The sequence below is a fragment of the Phlebotomus papatasi genome, chromosome 2, assembly GCF_024763615.1.
Source record: "Phlebotomus papatasi isolate M1 chromosome 2, Ppap_2.1, whole genome shotgun sequence".
Taxonomy (NCBI): domain Eukaryota; kingdom Metazoa; phylum Arthropoda; class Insecta; order Diptera; family Psychodidae; genus Phlebotomus; species Phlebotomus papatasi.
In genome coordinates, this window is record NC_077223.1 from 55,640,717 (window position 1) to 55,656,620 (window position 15,904).

General features: G+C 32.8%; 1 protein-coding gene across 6 annotated transcripts in view; it reads right to left on the reverse strand.

The window, feature by feature from the left end:
- LOC129801800 (microtubule-associated protein RP/EB family member 1) overlaps positions 1 to 15,081 on the reverse strand; it is a 30,275-nt gene extending 15,194 nt beyond the window's left edge. For 2 of the 6 annotated variants that reach the window (XM_055847139.1, XM_055847143.1), the window contains exons 1-4: positions 6,424 to 6,534; positions 6,252 to 6,348; positions 6,053 to 6,181; positions 1,377 to 1,522 (exon numbers count right to left, since the gene is read on the reverse strand). In XM_055847139.1, coding sequence (XP_055703114.1) covers positions 1,377 to 1,522; positions 6,053 to 6,173 — 267 coding nt within the window. In that variant the 5' untranslated portion in view covers positions 6,174 to 6,181; positions 6,252 to 6,348; positions 6,424 to 6,534. Of the gene's footprint in view, positions 1 to 969; positions 1,193 to 1,376; positions 1,523 to 6,052; positions 6,182 to 6,251; positions 6,349 to 6,423; positions 6,535 to 14,745 lie in introns of those variants that run through there. The other 4 variants (XM_055847141.1, XM_055847140.1, XM_055847142.1 and 1 more) reach the window with 4 other exon arrangements.
- Between the last annotated feature and the right edge of the window lie 823 nt (positions 15,082 to 15,904).

Below are 15,904 nucleotides of genomic sequence, written 5' to 3' on the forward strand. Positions count from 1 at the left end.
TGATACTATTTGCCCCAGCATTTTTGAGAATGGTCCATTACCTTTTTAGGAAACAGCTCGATAAATGTATTTCCTTACAAAATAGAGGAAAATGACTTTCACAAAGTTGTAGAGCAGAAAATTTCCTATAAAACTGCACTAATTAGAAATTTCTGGGGCGCTAGGGTAGCTTACAAAAAATAAAATATCCGTTTTGTTACTTTTTGCCCCAGTCTCCCCTACTGCTCTCTCTGTGGAGTTCTAGCAGTAAAAACCTAACAAAAATATCAACAAAAAAAAATTAAAACGATCTTAGCAGTAAATTTATAAGTTTTGGCTTATTGCAAATTTCTTTGATGTTCTTTTGTGAACATCAAAATGACAAATTCGAATACACTTCAGCAAGAATTGCTTGACATACCAAACTTATCAAATTCCTCGATCAATCGATGTGGAAAAAATGTGTGAATGTCTTTCCCAACAATTTTCAGACAAATCATCAAACAAATAAGTGGGAAAATAGGGTAAAGTGGTACAAGTTGGACAGTGGTACAAGTTGGATAATGGTACAATTTGGACAGGGTTTTTTGTCTTGATAAATTTAGTACTTCATTTTTATTTGTATATTTTCAATGCTTTAGTTTTACAATTTGGTTCCTTGTGCTTAAAAACAAATTTTGTACTATATTTATCAAGAAAAAAGCTATGTCCAACTTGTACCGGCGAATTGTCCAACTTGTAACACTATGTCCAACTTATATCACTTTACCCTAGTCATGAAACAAGAGCAATTAAAAGTGAAGAGAAAAAATATGTTTCCGCCACATAAAACGTCCAACTGTGTGCCACATTTGGGAAAAATAATATTTTGTAAATGAATTTATAGAAAATAAAATATGTGCAAATTAACAAAGCAATAAAAATCTGCCAAGAGAAAAAGTATTGAGTGTTGTTTTAATGTGTGATGAAATCAGAATGCAAGACACTAACTGCCTTGATTTCTTGCACGCGGCTGCTGAATTTGCCTGGGTTTCTCCACCATTGCTGCCATCTCATTCTGACCAGTACCCTGTCCCAGTTGTATCCCAAATCTCGCCTCCATCGGATCATACTCACGACCATCGTAGTTGGCATCGAAGAACTTCTTGAACCATTGCAGAAATTCAAAATTGTCTTGGAAGCGTCCCTTGATCAGTTTGTCCACAGGTATTATCTGAACTCAGCACAGAAAATCAATGCTAACAGAGCTAAAGAAAAACTCTTTCCAACTTTTTGCTTCCATCTTTCTACTCCATCCATCACTAATTATAATTTTATCTCTCTCTCTCTCTCTCTTTCTAAAAACTAGGAATGTACCAATTTTCTTTTTGAAAATGTTAGAAAAATATGTCACCTACCTTGTCCACACTCATTTTCTTGAAGGCGGCCTGAAGGATTTTGAAATTCTGGATGTATTCGTGTTCGAGATTTGTGCGAAATTTCACCCGCTTCATGGGAACTGAGCCGGGAAACAGCATATCCATGTATTGACAGTAGGCAGCTCCTAAATAATTTTTTCACAAAAAATATATGATTTAGAAAAAAAAATCTTTGAAAAATATTCAGAGTATAGTTCAGGGAGTTTTTTCAGAGTTGAATTTCACTATGAATAATAGATCTAGATTTCTAGATAAATACTATAGGGGAGACTGGGGCAAAAAGTCACAAAACGGATATTTTATTTTTTTAAATACGTTTATCGAGCTAATTTATAAAAGGTAATTTTGTGACTATTCTCAAAAAATGCTGGGGCAAGTAGTACCAGACATGGGGTATTATCATATTTTGATCCGCTTCATTACAGGCTTCCGTAAATTTGAAAAAATACCTAGAGGACATATTTTCATAGAAAATTTATTCATCTACAGCTTTGTAAAACACCATTTTCTCTGCGAGAAAGGTGAGAAAACGAGAAAAGCGTTGTTCAAGCTATTTTTAGAAAAAAACAAACAAAAGACTGCAAATCGTTTGACCAATGCAAACAACAATCGGCAAGACATGATAATGACGTTTCCTTTCGCCGAGAGACATCAGGAATTGCTTCGCTTTTTTTGTTACTTTTTGCTCTATACCTTTTGTTACTTTTTACCCCAAGTGGCCATTTAAAAAAAAGGATTTCTGGAGAAAAGAACTTTTGTGAAATTCTAAAATAGATAGCGGATTCGTATTCAAAAAATCCAAATTATTTAGAAAATATTCACCAGTGCATCAATTTTGGAAAATAAGTAGGTAATAATTGTTATCTTCTGCAAGGAAAATATTTCAAAAAAGGTCTAAAAATTTCGGTATTTTTTATTTTCTAAATTCCTTGTTCAAATTCTAAGAAATTTACGGCATTGAAGAAGGTCTATGGAGGCTATTTATAGAAAAAAATTTGAGCCGCTATCTTTTTTACCTTGGAAAATATTGAATTTTGAATTTTTCGACTTGTGACTTTTTGCCCCAGTCTCCCCTAACAAATAAACTAAAATAATATAGGGTAAAGTGGTACAAGTTGGACAATAATGGTACAATTTGGACAGGGCTTTTTTCTTCATAAATTTAGTACTTCATTTTTATTTGTATATTTTTAATGCTTTAGTTTTATAATGTGGTTCCTCCTGCTTAAAAACAAATTTTGTACTAAATTTATCAAGAAAAAAGCCATGTCCAACTTGTACCGGCGAATTGTCCAACTTGTAACACTATGTCCAACTAATATCACTTTACCCTAATAAAAAATTATGAATTTTTATTATGAAAACATTATGAAAAAATATATATAAACAAATATTACAAATTAGCGTCCAATAGTAAGCAACATGCATATTTATGTGTGGATAATCTCGTTAAGTGCATAAACCCGAAGTATACAATCTTGGGAAGTTCTGAAAGTATATGAGGGCAGTTTCACTTCAGTTCATGGGACAGTCTCCTACTTCCTAAAGTTAATTCACCTGATCTCAAACAGCCGAAAATGTTCATTGTGAGAAATTTCTACAATCTTTTTTTCACAAAAAGTTAGAAATAAACCCAGCGAAATTAATTAAGAAACTTGCATAAAGTGGGTAGTGTGGGTCAAGTGTAGATCCGATCAGCCTAAAATTTTGATGTACAATATAGGCTTGTATAACAACTTTCTCTATGGTAGTGAGCTGCGCTCACTACCAGCCGTGCGTGAACGAGAACCATTTTAAGCAAATTTGGTCAAAACTGGTACAAAAATTAATTAAGTTCACCACCAATTTTTTAATAAAAACTTAACGAAAATTTAAAAAATATACATTTTTGTATTCTACGCGGTCGTCTTTATGCAGAATAACAGACTAGAAATGATTTGTTATTTTCACATAGCTTTTGACGCGGCTCTTCAGTAATTTCCTTCCACATCCGTTTTATGGTAGTTTCAGTGCCAAAGTTGGAATGTATTGACAGCATCCCTCAAAAATTTGACCGGATAGTATCACCCACGGGTTTTTCTGATTGAACCCGAGTAAAGCGCTGACTAGTTAAGAACCTTCAATTTTTTCTCATAAAACCATTCACTGAGAGAAATCCGAAAAAGTTAAAATAACATTCCGGAAATGTTTATTTTACCCTGCAGTATTGATCTGAAATTGGTGTAAATATTACCCTTTTTAGGTGTATTAGGGGTTAAAGTTACCCTTTTTCATGTAAATTTTACCTTTAAAAATGTGTAAAATTAACATTGAAAATTGTTGATATATTTTTACACCTAAAAAGTGTTAAAGTTATGAGCAAAAAAAGTTAATCGCACCCTCTTTTTTCTCAGTGTTGGATTTGATAAGACTGATAGCTTTACAAATTTAAAATTAAATAAAAAACACGATAGATTTTTATCCATTTCGATTGCCAAGGGCAATTTGTCCGACGCGATTCTTTAGGGCTCCGGCACACCTTTTAGATCGGTAAAATTTCTTGAAATCAAAATTCCCGTCCCTTTCTTTCCCATACGTTTTGCGTATATCTATCTCATAATTTCGCACTACAAATTCGATTGAGTTAAATTGAAATTGTTGTGATGTTTAAAAGAATAAGAAGAGTGCAAAAGGATGAGATATTCACAAAAGAAGAAGAAGAAAAAGATTTGAATTTCGAATTCAGGAATTTTTCCTAGTCTAAAAGGTGTGCCGGACCCATTACCAAGCATTCCAAGATCACTTGTCAAGAATCTCAATCTTCTTGTAAAGAATCGCTTTAGGGATGTCAGTGGCGCAATAGGCAAGATTGCTGGTCTTGGGCGGACGAGATCTCTGACTCGACTCTCAAAGTTGTGAGTTCGAGTCCCGTCCGGTGACTGTGACAAAACGTAATATAATATACTACCTCTGCCCATAAAAACTCTGGGAGCATGAAAGAAGCATCTGCACTACGGGGAAGGCGCTCCTGTGTGGTCTACATATGGACATTAGCGGATTCTTAAACCACGGAATGCATCAGCAATATAACATGATTACATTGAAACAAAGTATTCCGATACGAATAATAATATTAATCTGGGCTTTTTGTATATGCCAATTGGTATAGAGGGTAACTGTTACCAATTTTTTGCATAGTTGCTTCAAGTGCTATAAAGCTTCAAGTTTGTAATATAATATTTTTTATACAAATTGATTTTTTCATTACTTTTCCTCAAGGAGTGTTGCTTGGAAACCTTTAACAGAAATTTATTGGAAAACTTGGTAAGTTTATCGTCTTTGTTTTCTCTAAAATCATTCTTAATACATTTTAAAATAAATAAAAAAAATATAGACATAGCTTTGGATAATATTTCGGCCATCATGATTCTCATAGTTGCTTGCCTTTGCGGAATTATTCCAAAGTCCTTTTCACATCATCTCATTCACCGCAGCAAAATTCTGTGTTCTTTTTTGCATTGTATAATAACTAGAGTATGCAAAAACTAAAAAATCATGGAAATTTTAAGGAACAAAAGAAGTGGCCGAAATTGCAAGCTGGCCGAAATTGGGTACAGTTACCCTGCTAGTTCTGCATTTAACAATTTCTATTTCAACTAAAGACGTACTTTTCCTTCTAAGAAATAGCCTCATGCTTGCCAGAAATTGTCTTTCATTATTACAAAGTCTTTCTCTCATAACAGACCAATTAAAATCAAGTAAATCGTGAATGTAACTGTAATTCACACAATAAAATCAAGTTTTATGTCATCTTGTGAATTTTACATTCAAAATTTATGCATGAAAATTCTCACTCCACCCAAAGCATTTTTAATTTATTTTCATATCAAATTGAGACATCCATGCATCCATCCATTCATCCATACACTGAGAGAAATCCGAAAAAGTTAAAATAACATTCCGGAAATGTTAATTTTACCCTGCAGTATTGATTCGAAATCGGTGTAAATATTATGCTTTTTTTATGTGTATTAGGGGTTAAAGTTACCCTTTTTCATGTTAATTTTACCCTTAAAAAGGTGTAAAATTAACATTAAAAAATGTTGATATATTTTTACACCTAAAAAGTGTTAAATTTATGAGGAAAAAATGTTAATCGCACCCTCTTTTTTCTCAGTGTATTGAATAGAAGATATACATTAGTGTTAAAATTATTCTTTTTCATAATCTACAATCTTTTATCTGGAATCTTATCAATTCCATCTAATGTCCATCTCCATTAGCAAAAATCGATTCATTCTCACATCATTTTTTTTCACTATACGTGTTATTATATTACGTAATTTAAATAATTTATTGACCAAACAAAAATTTTTCTATAACTGAGAAAATTAAGAACAAAGTTCAGTTGTTCAATTATTTTATGAAAGGAATATGAACATGTAAGCTTCAATATTTTGTATTTCCATAAATACTACAGTATTTTATGACTAAATTAACTGCACTGTATATACATGGTATGAGAAGAATTTTTGATATAGTGTTTATCGCTTCTCAAAAAACTTTATCAGTTCAAAAAATCCCAAAAAAAAATTGATGATAAATTCTGAGCTTAAAAACGAAGAAAACTGTGATTGTTTGCAATATTTAATGAGAAAATTAATGTAAAAACTTACCGGTACAGAGCTCTTCGATCTTGGTGAATTGAGCATTGAGACAATCATTAACCCAAGAGAGCATATCATGGCGAGAAAGATTCTCTGTTGTCACATTTGTCGAATATACATTGACAGCCATTATTTCCTCTGAAAGAAAAAAAAAGAGAACAACAAAAATATAAGAAAAAGATTAAAAAGAAATGAGTCAGATATTCACCGAATGATGTAAATATTTAATTAATTGACTCATGCACAAAAGAAGAAATGAAGTCAGCCAGAGAAAGAGATGTTAAATCGATCTTAAAAGTTCCAGTCTACAGGGAAATTTGAGAAAAATTGATAAAATAAAAAAAATAAAACAAAAGTAGACTGATTGAAGATAAACAGACAAGAGAAAGAGTGGAAAAGTGTTGAGAATAATATTCAGAATTTCCTCTTCTTATTTCAATGCCACTTCACAATCGCACTTTTAAGTGTCGTTTCCGCTTTCAACTGAACACAATATATTGCTCCCCAGTTTTTCTCTTTCTCATTGATCTTTATTCGTTTTTGGGAGGTTCCCATCGATTGAGATTGACAGTGGAAAAAAAAATTTGTAAACCCAAAAGACTCCAATAGAAAATTAAATTATGGTTTATCAAGAGCAATTAAGCAATTAACAGGTTCAATTATAACCATATATCCCATCCAAAAAAAAACAAGTGAAAATATTTTTCGTGAATTTCATAAACTATATAATCTCATCAATTTGATATAAATCTTTTTTACCCGCAATAATTGAAAGAAATAATTATATTTTATTATTCCTTCAACACTAATAATCACATGCAATAAACACGCACCATCCTTAGTAAATTTATGATCAGATGACAAATCTCATAAATCCCTTGTGTAAAAATCTAATATTGCTTGTTTCTTTTTCTCTCATTTCTTTCACTTTGAGAATTTCTAAAGCATAAATTTCTCCGTGAGTCAGGAAATGCGAGATAGATGTGAGTTAGGTGTTTACTAGGCAAAAATCTTGGGTGAGGCTTTTGGAGAGAAAAAGAGTCAAATGCCATTGAAGCGCAAAATTATGCTGTGATCATCACGGTTTTCAATTTATTTTGGGTTTGGGAAGACTGTTTTCGTATGATTTTTTTTAACCACTATATTCCAGGTATAATACGAGAAAAGAATTTTTGGCTAAATTTAAACATAGCACCATCCGTTCAAAGTTGAACAGTCTTTTGTTAAAAGATCTCTTATGATCGTTTATTATAATAATTGAACTTACTAATCTAACTATGAAAATTCTCAAGGCTTGAAGAATACGATCTAAAGTTTAAAATATAATCAGAATTGTTGATCGAAGTCAGTGGACATATTCATTTTTTTTTGTGTAAAGGCCTCTACACACAGAGCAATTTCTTTAAAAAAAAATGCCTTTTTAAAGAAAATTTCCCCTATTTTTTTAGGCAGAAACGTCAGAATTCTTTAAAAAAGACAATTTTTGACGAATATTGCTTCTAGTGTGTACACTGAGAGAAATCCAAAAAATTTAAAATAACATTCCAGAAATATTTATTTTACCCTGCAGTATTGATCCGAAATCAGTGTAAATATTACCCTTTTTAGGTGTAATAGGGGTTAAAGGTATCCTTTTTTTATGATAATTTTACCTTTAAAAAGGTGTAAAATTAACATTAAAAAATGTTGATATATTTTTACACCTAAAAAGTGTTAAAAGTGTTAAAAACCATAAAAAGTTAATCGCACCCTCTTTTTTTTCTCAGTGTAGACACCATAAGACGATAGTAATGGTCTTCGACCAACTCTCTAATTATTTTCATCCTTCAAACCATAGAGGTGGAATGATAACTTCTCGATACAATCGAATCGATAGGATCGATAATAATTCTGTATCTGTTAGATTTAGAGAATTATGCATTTTTAAAAATTATTTGAATATTTATTGTACCATTATGAAAAGAATATTTATGTATGCTACAAAAGATGCAACTATCATTTTAATTTTGCAGAATCAATAGTCGATACTACCGGAAAGAAGCTATCATGTCACCTTAGTATTCCTTAGCAATTCCGTGAAGTCAAGTTCTTAAACGTAAAAGCGGAAATAGACTCAGACTAATCTTCAAATGTTTTGTGCGTAAACTTTTCCGGTAATGGTCAAAATATCCTGATTTGATCACTAAAATTTATCCATCCAGATTTGAATCCAATTTAACCACTAAATTTATTTATTTTGATGAATTATGCCGTCTCCCAATGATCATTTGAAAAACATGTTCACATTACAGCTACAGTAGACTCTCGCGTATCCTTGGACTCTTTGTCCGGGTGACATAAAAAAGTCCGTGAGACAGTTGAATTTTAAAAATGTATTGACATATTGTTCACGTGTATTGGGTTTTTTTTTGTTATGCTGTCTACACACTAGAAGCAATTTTTGTAAAAAAATTGCCTTAAAAAAATTCTGACGTTTCTGCCTACAATGATAGGAGAAATTTTCTTTAAAAAAGCATTTTTTAAAGAAATTTCTACTAGTGTATAGAGGCCATTAACCCTTTAAGGACGATTTGAACACCGGTGTCCCATAAAGAAAATAATTTTTTCTGACTACCTGAAGTTACTTTTTTCTTATGTTTGTACGTAATTACAAAGTACAGTAGAGCCTCGCTATAGGCCATATTTGGTTCCAGATTTGACACTTGGGTCGCACTATATACAGTAGAATCGCTAATTCGGCTCTTTTAAGATCGGGCTATTTTTTAATTCGGGCAGCGGTTACATTTGAAAAACGTTTGTTGTCATTTTTCAAGTTTAATTATGATTATCAAATGAATCAAATATGCTCAAATTTGGTATGGTTTGTCTTAGTTTTGATGTGATTTTGCATTATTGAGGGATTTTCATGAAATTTACTATATATATCAGTGTGTAAACTCAATATCTATATGCACATGAATAAAAAATCGTTGCATTTCAAAAAGTTTGTCGCCCGAATTTCTGTCTAATTCGGCTGACATTTCGGTCCCATATGCCCGAATTTAAAAGAGTACTGTAGTCCATGTCATTTTTTAAAATTATCGACTTATAGTATTGAAATTGCTCGACAGCTTCCACTTTCTTTGCGATTGTGGTACTTGCCCTAGCTCTCTTCATTATCGATCACAATTATCACAACTACTCAATAAAGTTTGCCAAAAATATTAAAATAATTATGACAACATTGCATGTCGCGTACTAAAAAACAGAACCTTACTTAAAATCAGTGTTTTGAAATCAACGCTCGATAAATTGTGGACTATAGAGCGATGGCCTATAGCGGGGTTCTACTGTAGAAGGTAGGATGAATCTAGGATATTTTTTTGCTAGTCTCCAGCGATTTGTTAGATAGCAAATTTTTAAGCTTAAAGATGACGAATTTTTAAATTCTCATACCTATTGAAAAATGATTTTAATTATTTTTTATACTTTCAATTTTTTTAAGCAAAACCGTTTTGGAAAAAGAAACTACAATACTCATAACATAATATTTTTCATTAGACTGAAAATAATTGTTCATTAGTAATTGTCAGAAAAATTACTTAAATTTTTGGGCTATTTTTGTCCCTATCGCTTGTAGATATAAAAAATGCATCGAATCAGAATCTGTTGGATTTTCCAAAGTCAGACGTTAGACGTTTCATTGATTTTGTTTATCAGTTAAATTTTTATTGTTGATTTTCTGTCCGTGAAAAGTGTCTCGTCGTTAAAGGGTTAAAGCAAATGTACTCTATCTACTGTAATTCTTTCTCAATGTAACTTTTTTGGACAGTACGCATGTTTAGAGAGAATATCGGTTCAGTCAGGTCAGGATTCACTTCACAAATCTACGTAAACAAAAAAAAAAAACCGTTGGATGTTAAACAATTTTATGTGTATCAATCTGAAAATCCGTATGACATTTTGGTCCCGCTCTTATCGGTTAAGCGAGGGTCTACTGTAATTCATTAAGACATCTACACATTGAGACCAATTTTCGTCAAAAATTACATTTTTGAGAAAATGTTAACGTTTCCACTTACAGCAGGGCAGACGATTTCCTTTATAAAGTACTTTTTTGACGAAAATTGCTCCCAATGTATAGACGTCTTTATACCGACTCACAAGTGATTATGTATTTAAAAAAAAAAAATTAGGTAGCAGTCAAAATTTGATGCAAATCGGTTGAAAATTGTAGACGCTAGGAATAGGGCCTGTTCTAAAAAAAAACAATACGTTTAAAGTTAAAAAAAAATTTATATAGTGATAGCACATCTTATTGTAGAAAAACTTTTTTTTCTAGTACATAGGGATTGCCTGTGGTATAAATATTTTGAATTTTTTTTTTTCAATAAATTATAGAGACTGATGGCCTCTACACATTAGAGAAATTTATGTCCATATTGAAGCAAATTTCCTACGTTTGAGTAGGAAAAACTCTTCAATATGGACATAAATTTCTCTAGTGTGGAGAGGCCATGAGTCAATTCTTTTTTGTGAAACTTTTTTTTTTCAAAGATGATGTTACCGCAATAAATAATTTTGGGCTCTCTATAGGATATTTCTTTACCCTCAAACTTCAACTCACAATTACAGTAGACTCTCAATCAGTCAGCTTCTTTTCAATAGGACCAGTTTTTTATTTGAGTTGCTGATGCGTGCAAATTTTAACAAATATGCTCAAACTTGCTATGAATTTCATTTAATTTTATCCTGATTCTAAATTGGGTTATGCAGATGAACAAAAATCATGTCCGAATTTTGTCAATTGTTCGGACGACAATTTTCTCCAAACGCCCAATTGTGATAGAGTCTACTGTAAATTTTCACTTAATCCGAATTTCAAGCATCTGTCGCACATCACTTTCGAATGAATAGGGGAAACCGGGGAGATTTGGGACAGGGGTAGTGTGGGACAAAGCGATTTTTTCATTAATTTTTGAAATAAATGGGATTTAACCACTACTCTATCGTAGGCAATATTAAGATGTATCTTGACTAAAAAAAAATGGATATCCTCAGTTTTATTGTTATAATTCTATGAACACCTTTTTAAAAATTGATAAAAATTGTATATTTTGACGTCTGTTTTCCTCTTTGTATTTTATATCAGCGATATACAAAAAAAAACTTTTTTATCTCATTAGGTAGCAGTGTAACCTGGGAACATATTTTCATTAAGTTTCTGAGATTATACGCTTTTGTTTTTTACTTGAAGGTTTTAAATACCATGCTATCTTGTAGATCTCGGTCATTTTATCTTAAGTTCCCACAAAATTGGATAATTTTAAGCCAAATACTTCTATAATAAAGCTTTAGAAAGGCCATTATATGCAATTTTATAACATAAATCATGCGTTCTTAGGAAGATAATAGGGGAAAAAATTTTTTTAATAAAAATAATCAACAAAAACGAAGTGGATTATTCTAGCCAGATAAATTTAGATTGAATCTGGGCAATTTACTGCTCTGAAATCGATTTTGGAATTGCACCTTCAGATAACTTTTTCACGGAGGCGTTTTTTGACAAAATACCTATACTAGCATTTCATTGACTATTACTGAAACTACAAGAATCCTTTTGGGGATCATTGTACCTTACTTGGTACATAACATATCCCTATATACTTTGACATGGTAGACCGGATCGGCGAAGATCATCAATAAGTGCTAGAATTTATGAAAGTCTTACGGACAGCAGAGTGCAAAGTCACCCCCTGAGTGCAAAGTCACCCGCAACGACGGTACCAAAACTACACGCGGGGATGTTTGGGACACCTGAAAGGGGATGAATGGGACGTTGATTTTCGACAAGATTGTTGCTGGCGTGCAATTTTTTATTGTCAAAATGAAGAGTAATGCCCAGTTTCTAGTGGAAATCTTCCTCTTGTGCCAACTTTACCAGTGGAGCAGATATCTCTAACTACAGAGACAATTAAACTATCAATGTCTTGGGAATCAATAATTTCTTCTCTGGAGGATATTCGACCGTTGCCCAATCCCGTTAAAAACTATTTTCTCGAAAATTTCTCGATCAATATCCTCTACAATTCTCACAAGTTCTTCAAAAAAGGCAAGGCGAGAGTTTATTCAGAGAAATAAGGAAAAAAAAAAACAGGTTACTGTGCAATTGTCGTAAAATCAAACAGGAATCCGTCACTGAGTTCTAAACTAAAAGTTACAAGAAAATCTACTCGCCTGAGAAATTTGATTATCATGATTACAATATTTTGTATAAAAAAAAAAAACAGAAAAAGGTAGATGGAAATTAAGAAGAAAATACTTTAAATAATTGATTGACAATAAATGACTCTACTGTACAAATAAAATTGATATTAATTTCTAAGTATGAAATAAAAGATGAAACATTTTATTTCTATCAGAAATATTTTTAATCTAGTACTTAAAATTAATTAACGTGCTCCAAAAATGCAAACTATGAGAGAAAAGCGCGTCCCAAACATCTCCTTTTGCGACCTATACTGCTCCACACCGGGGAGGTTTGGGACAAAGCCTCATGTTAAATATTTTATCTTCTCCAAGAAAACTCAGTTGTTTTCCAAGTTCTGTTGCATACTTTTTAAAAAGTCAATACAAATAAATATTCTATAGACCGTATAAATTTGTAATACACTATCGTGATTTTTTGGAATACTGTCTCAAAATCAAAACATGAAAAAGTGTCCCAAGTCCCCGGTCTCCCCTACACATTTTTTTGGATGGTAAAAAATTAAAAACTGTATATTTTCAGTTATTCTATTCTGAGAGCAATTTACCGACCTTAGTTTAAATATAATTTATAAAAGTTTAATGTTGACTCTTCAAAAAATATTAACTGCTATATAGGGGAGACTGGGGCACATGTAATCATTTTCGATACATGCGAATTTGAGGTGATTTTCCAAGGACACCGTGATTTTTTGGAAAATATTTCTTAGCTCATGTTTTACCCTTGGGTATAGGCAATTCGTCGAGGGTAATGCGGATGCTGGAAAACAATTGAGTTTTCCATAAAAATAAAATTTGTGTCCCTGTGCATTTTTCTCTTTTCACAAAATACCTGGGGTAGAAGTAAGCACTTTCTGGGGAGGATGTAAACACCCTTTTTTCCACCCTTGAAATTAACTTTGCACCATTTTCGATTATTTTAATTACTTAAGAGATATATAAAGACTGTATATTTTTCAAAAAATCACGACACTTTTTACAAAGAATAATTAAAATAGCAAAAAAACTAAAAGCATGCATATCAAAGACATTTTTCAATGGATTTTCCCCATATTTTGACATCATGTGACTTTTTATTGAACACAGCGCCACCAATTTTTTTCGTAATCTATGAATTATAGATATTTCGAATGAAGGTCAATTTCCCGCTCTTTTACCTACTCATTTTGTGAAACTGAAATTGCCTGATTACATCTACCCCAAATGCTGTTTTCTGACCAATTATTAATTCTTTTGAAATAATGAGAATCTCAATTTCTCTAGTAAATGCATTAATATAATCCTAAAAGATGTAGGAAAGAACTGGTATTGCTACATTTCGATTATTTTACACAATTTTTAATTTCCAGGTGGAAATCCAAATGATCAAAATAATCGAAATATCAACATTTCAGGAAAATGATTTTTATTTTTAAAGTATATTAGGATTTTATTGACCAATTTATCTGTGGACATACATCCCCATGGTATCTATGAATGCTTATGGGTTTTATCCTCTGGAGTCTTAAAATTAATGAAAAAAATCACAGTGTTTACAACTACCCCAGATTACTACTGCCCCAGTTCCCCCTACGTGCTGCCCCATCTTTCCCTAGAATCACTGATTACCCTTAAATTTCTACATTTTGAATTTTTTTTAAGTCTACATAAATGTATTTCGTTTCCTGTTTCGTTTGCAAATTTGTTCTTATATATTTTTTTATAAATTATTCTTTTCTAATTTCGAACATTGCAAGTTATTTCTCAAAATTGAATTTAAGGTTCTGCGCCTTCTTTAATGCACTTAATGTCCGATACTTGTTTTTCTTTTTTCCCTCGGACAAGATACAACCCCAAAGATCTCTTGTTAGATTCCGATTATGCAAGAGATGCAATTCTTTTAGATGGGAAGCTGGATAGGACAGCAAGTGGGCCATCTTCAAAAAATCGAGGAAAGTGGACCGAAGAAGCGCCATTCCAATATACTCTGTCCCTTTCACACCACCTTATATTTTTCATTTTTGATCGCCAGGGGGCATGTAAGGCGGCTCTGCGGGGGAGCTTACACTTCCGAATGATTTTTTAGGCTTTTGGGGACAGAAGCACAGCCCTAAGTTGTTGCAAAAGGGGTACGGTAAGACTAGAGTAATGTTGAGTGGGAAAAATGGCCCCCGTGGGCGCTGATTCATCGGGAAATTGAATGATTTTGTAAGCGGCCAACGCACCGCTTTCGTCACAATCCAAGTCTTATAGGGCGGTCTCGGCCACAGCGCCCCCATCGATAATACCACTTGGATGTGACCAGTACCCGGAAAATGCGGCATTTTCCCACCCCGAGACTCCCCGGAACACGCACACACACGCAAAACCACAAACACGCACGAGGAGTCTCCATCGGCATGTTGGAATTTTCCCACGTATTTCCAAATGAAACAATCACAATTCAGTAGATAACAGGAAAATAGCACCTCAATTACCTTCTTTACAGCTTAATGTTCAATTTTCAATAGATTTTGAGAGATTTTGAATGGAATTACCTTTTCAGCGATGATTTATTTCTTCTTCTTCTTCTTCTTCTTTATTTCAGGCTTTCTTCTAAAAGAAGGTATCGCCCTCTATATGTTAATACATTTCCTTACATTTCAGTTTGGTTTTGAAAATAGTAAAGTGTACGGTGTACACGTACACATACACACTATACTTTACATTTACATATATAAAGGAAAGTAATACTATATGCAGACATGTGCAAGATTTGAAAGAGTGTCAGAAAGTCATTCTGAAGTTGGCTCCATGAAAAAGTGACATACACTGAAAAAAATAGAACGACATTTTGCTCGTTGCGCGCAGTGGGCGCAGTGATGAAATAACCTCACTTGTTTCGTGATTTGTTTCTAAGGAAAAATAATAAGATCATAGTGAATTTTAGTGCAGAGTAGTGAAAGTAAATTTCTCTAAACGAAGAAATACAATCTCTGCTTTAGCTACAATCATCACAATGACTAGAAAAGTGAATAAATAGATGGATGCTTATGAAGTTCCGCACCACGCACCAAATTGTTGTGGATTGGAAGTCTCGTCGGATGTAACACTTGAAGTCCTGCATTTTAGCGAGCTATCTGCTGCTCAACATGTAACAAAGTTGTCAACCTTAAGGTTACAGAGAAGCTCCACAAAAGTCTGAGCGTAGCTCATTGAAGAAAATATTCGAGAACATTTATTCCCGGGATTCCCAGCAGTTGGAGAGCTCTGAAATGGCATGAAGGAACTTCACAATAAATCTCAAGTTCTGTATCAAATCCGAATAAGATTCTAAGCAACGTAATGTCTTAGTGGCATTTATTCCTTTTCCTTGAGGACTTGGAATTGCCTTTTCATTCCTAATGTCTCTTTTTATCTCAAAAAAGAGGAAAAAAACATTTTGAAGGACATGTTTAATTGTGCTTGTGCGACCTTTTTCGAAAACAGCGAGGAAAGTAGAATCTCGAGTAGATTTTTTCAAAAGAAATTCTGATTCTGTATGTATGCAGAGATGTGAGTATTATTGACAATCTTCTCAAGCCTCTGAGGTAGCCCAAAATTGGTTTTTACTGAAACCAAAAAGGCTGGAAACTTACACAGGATCGACTATGACAA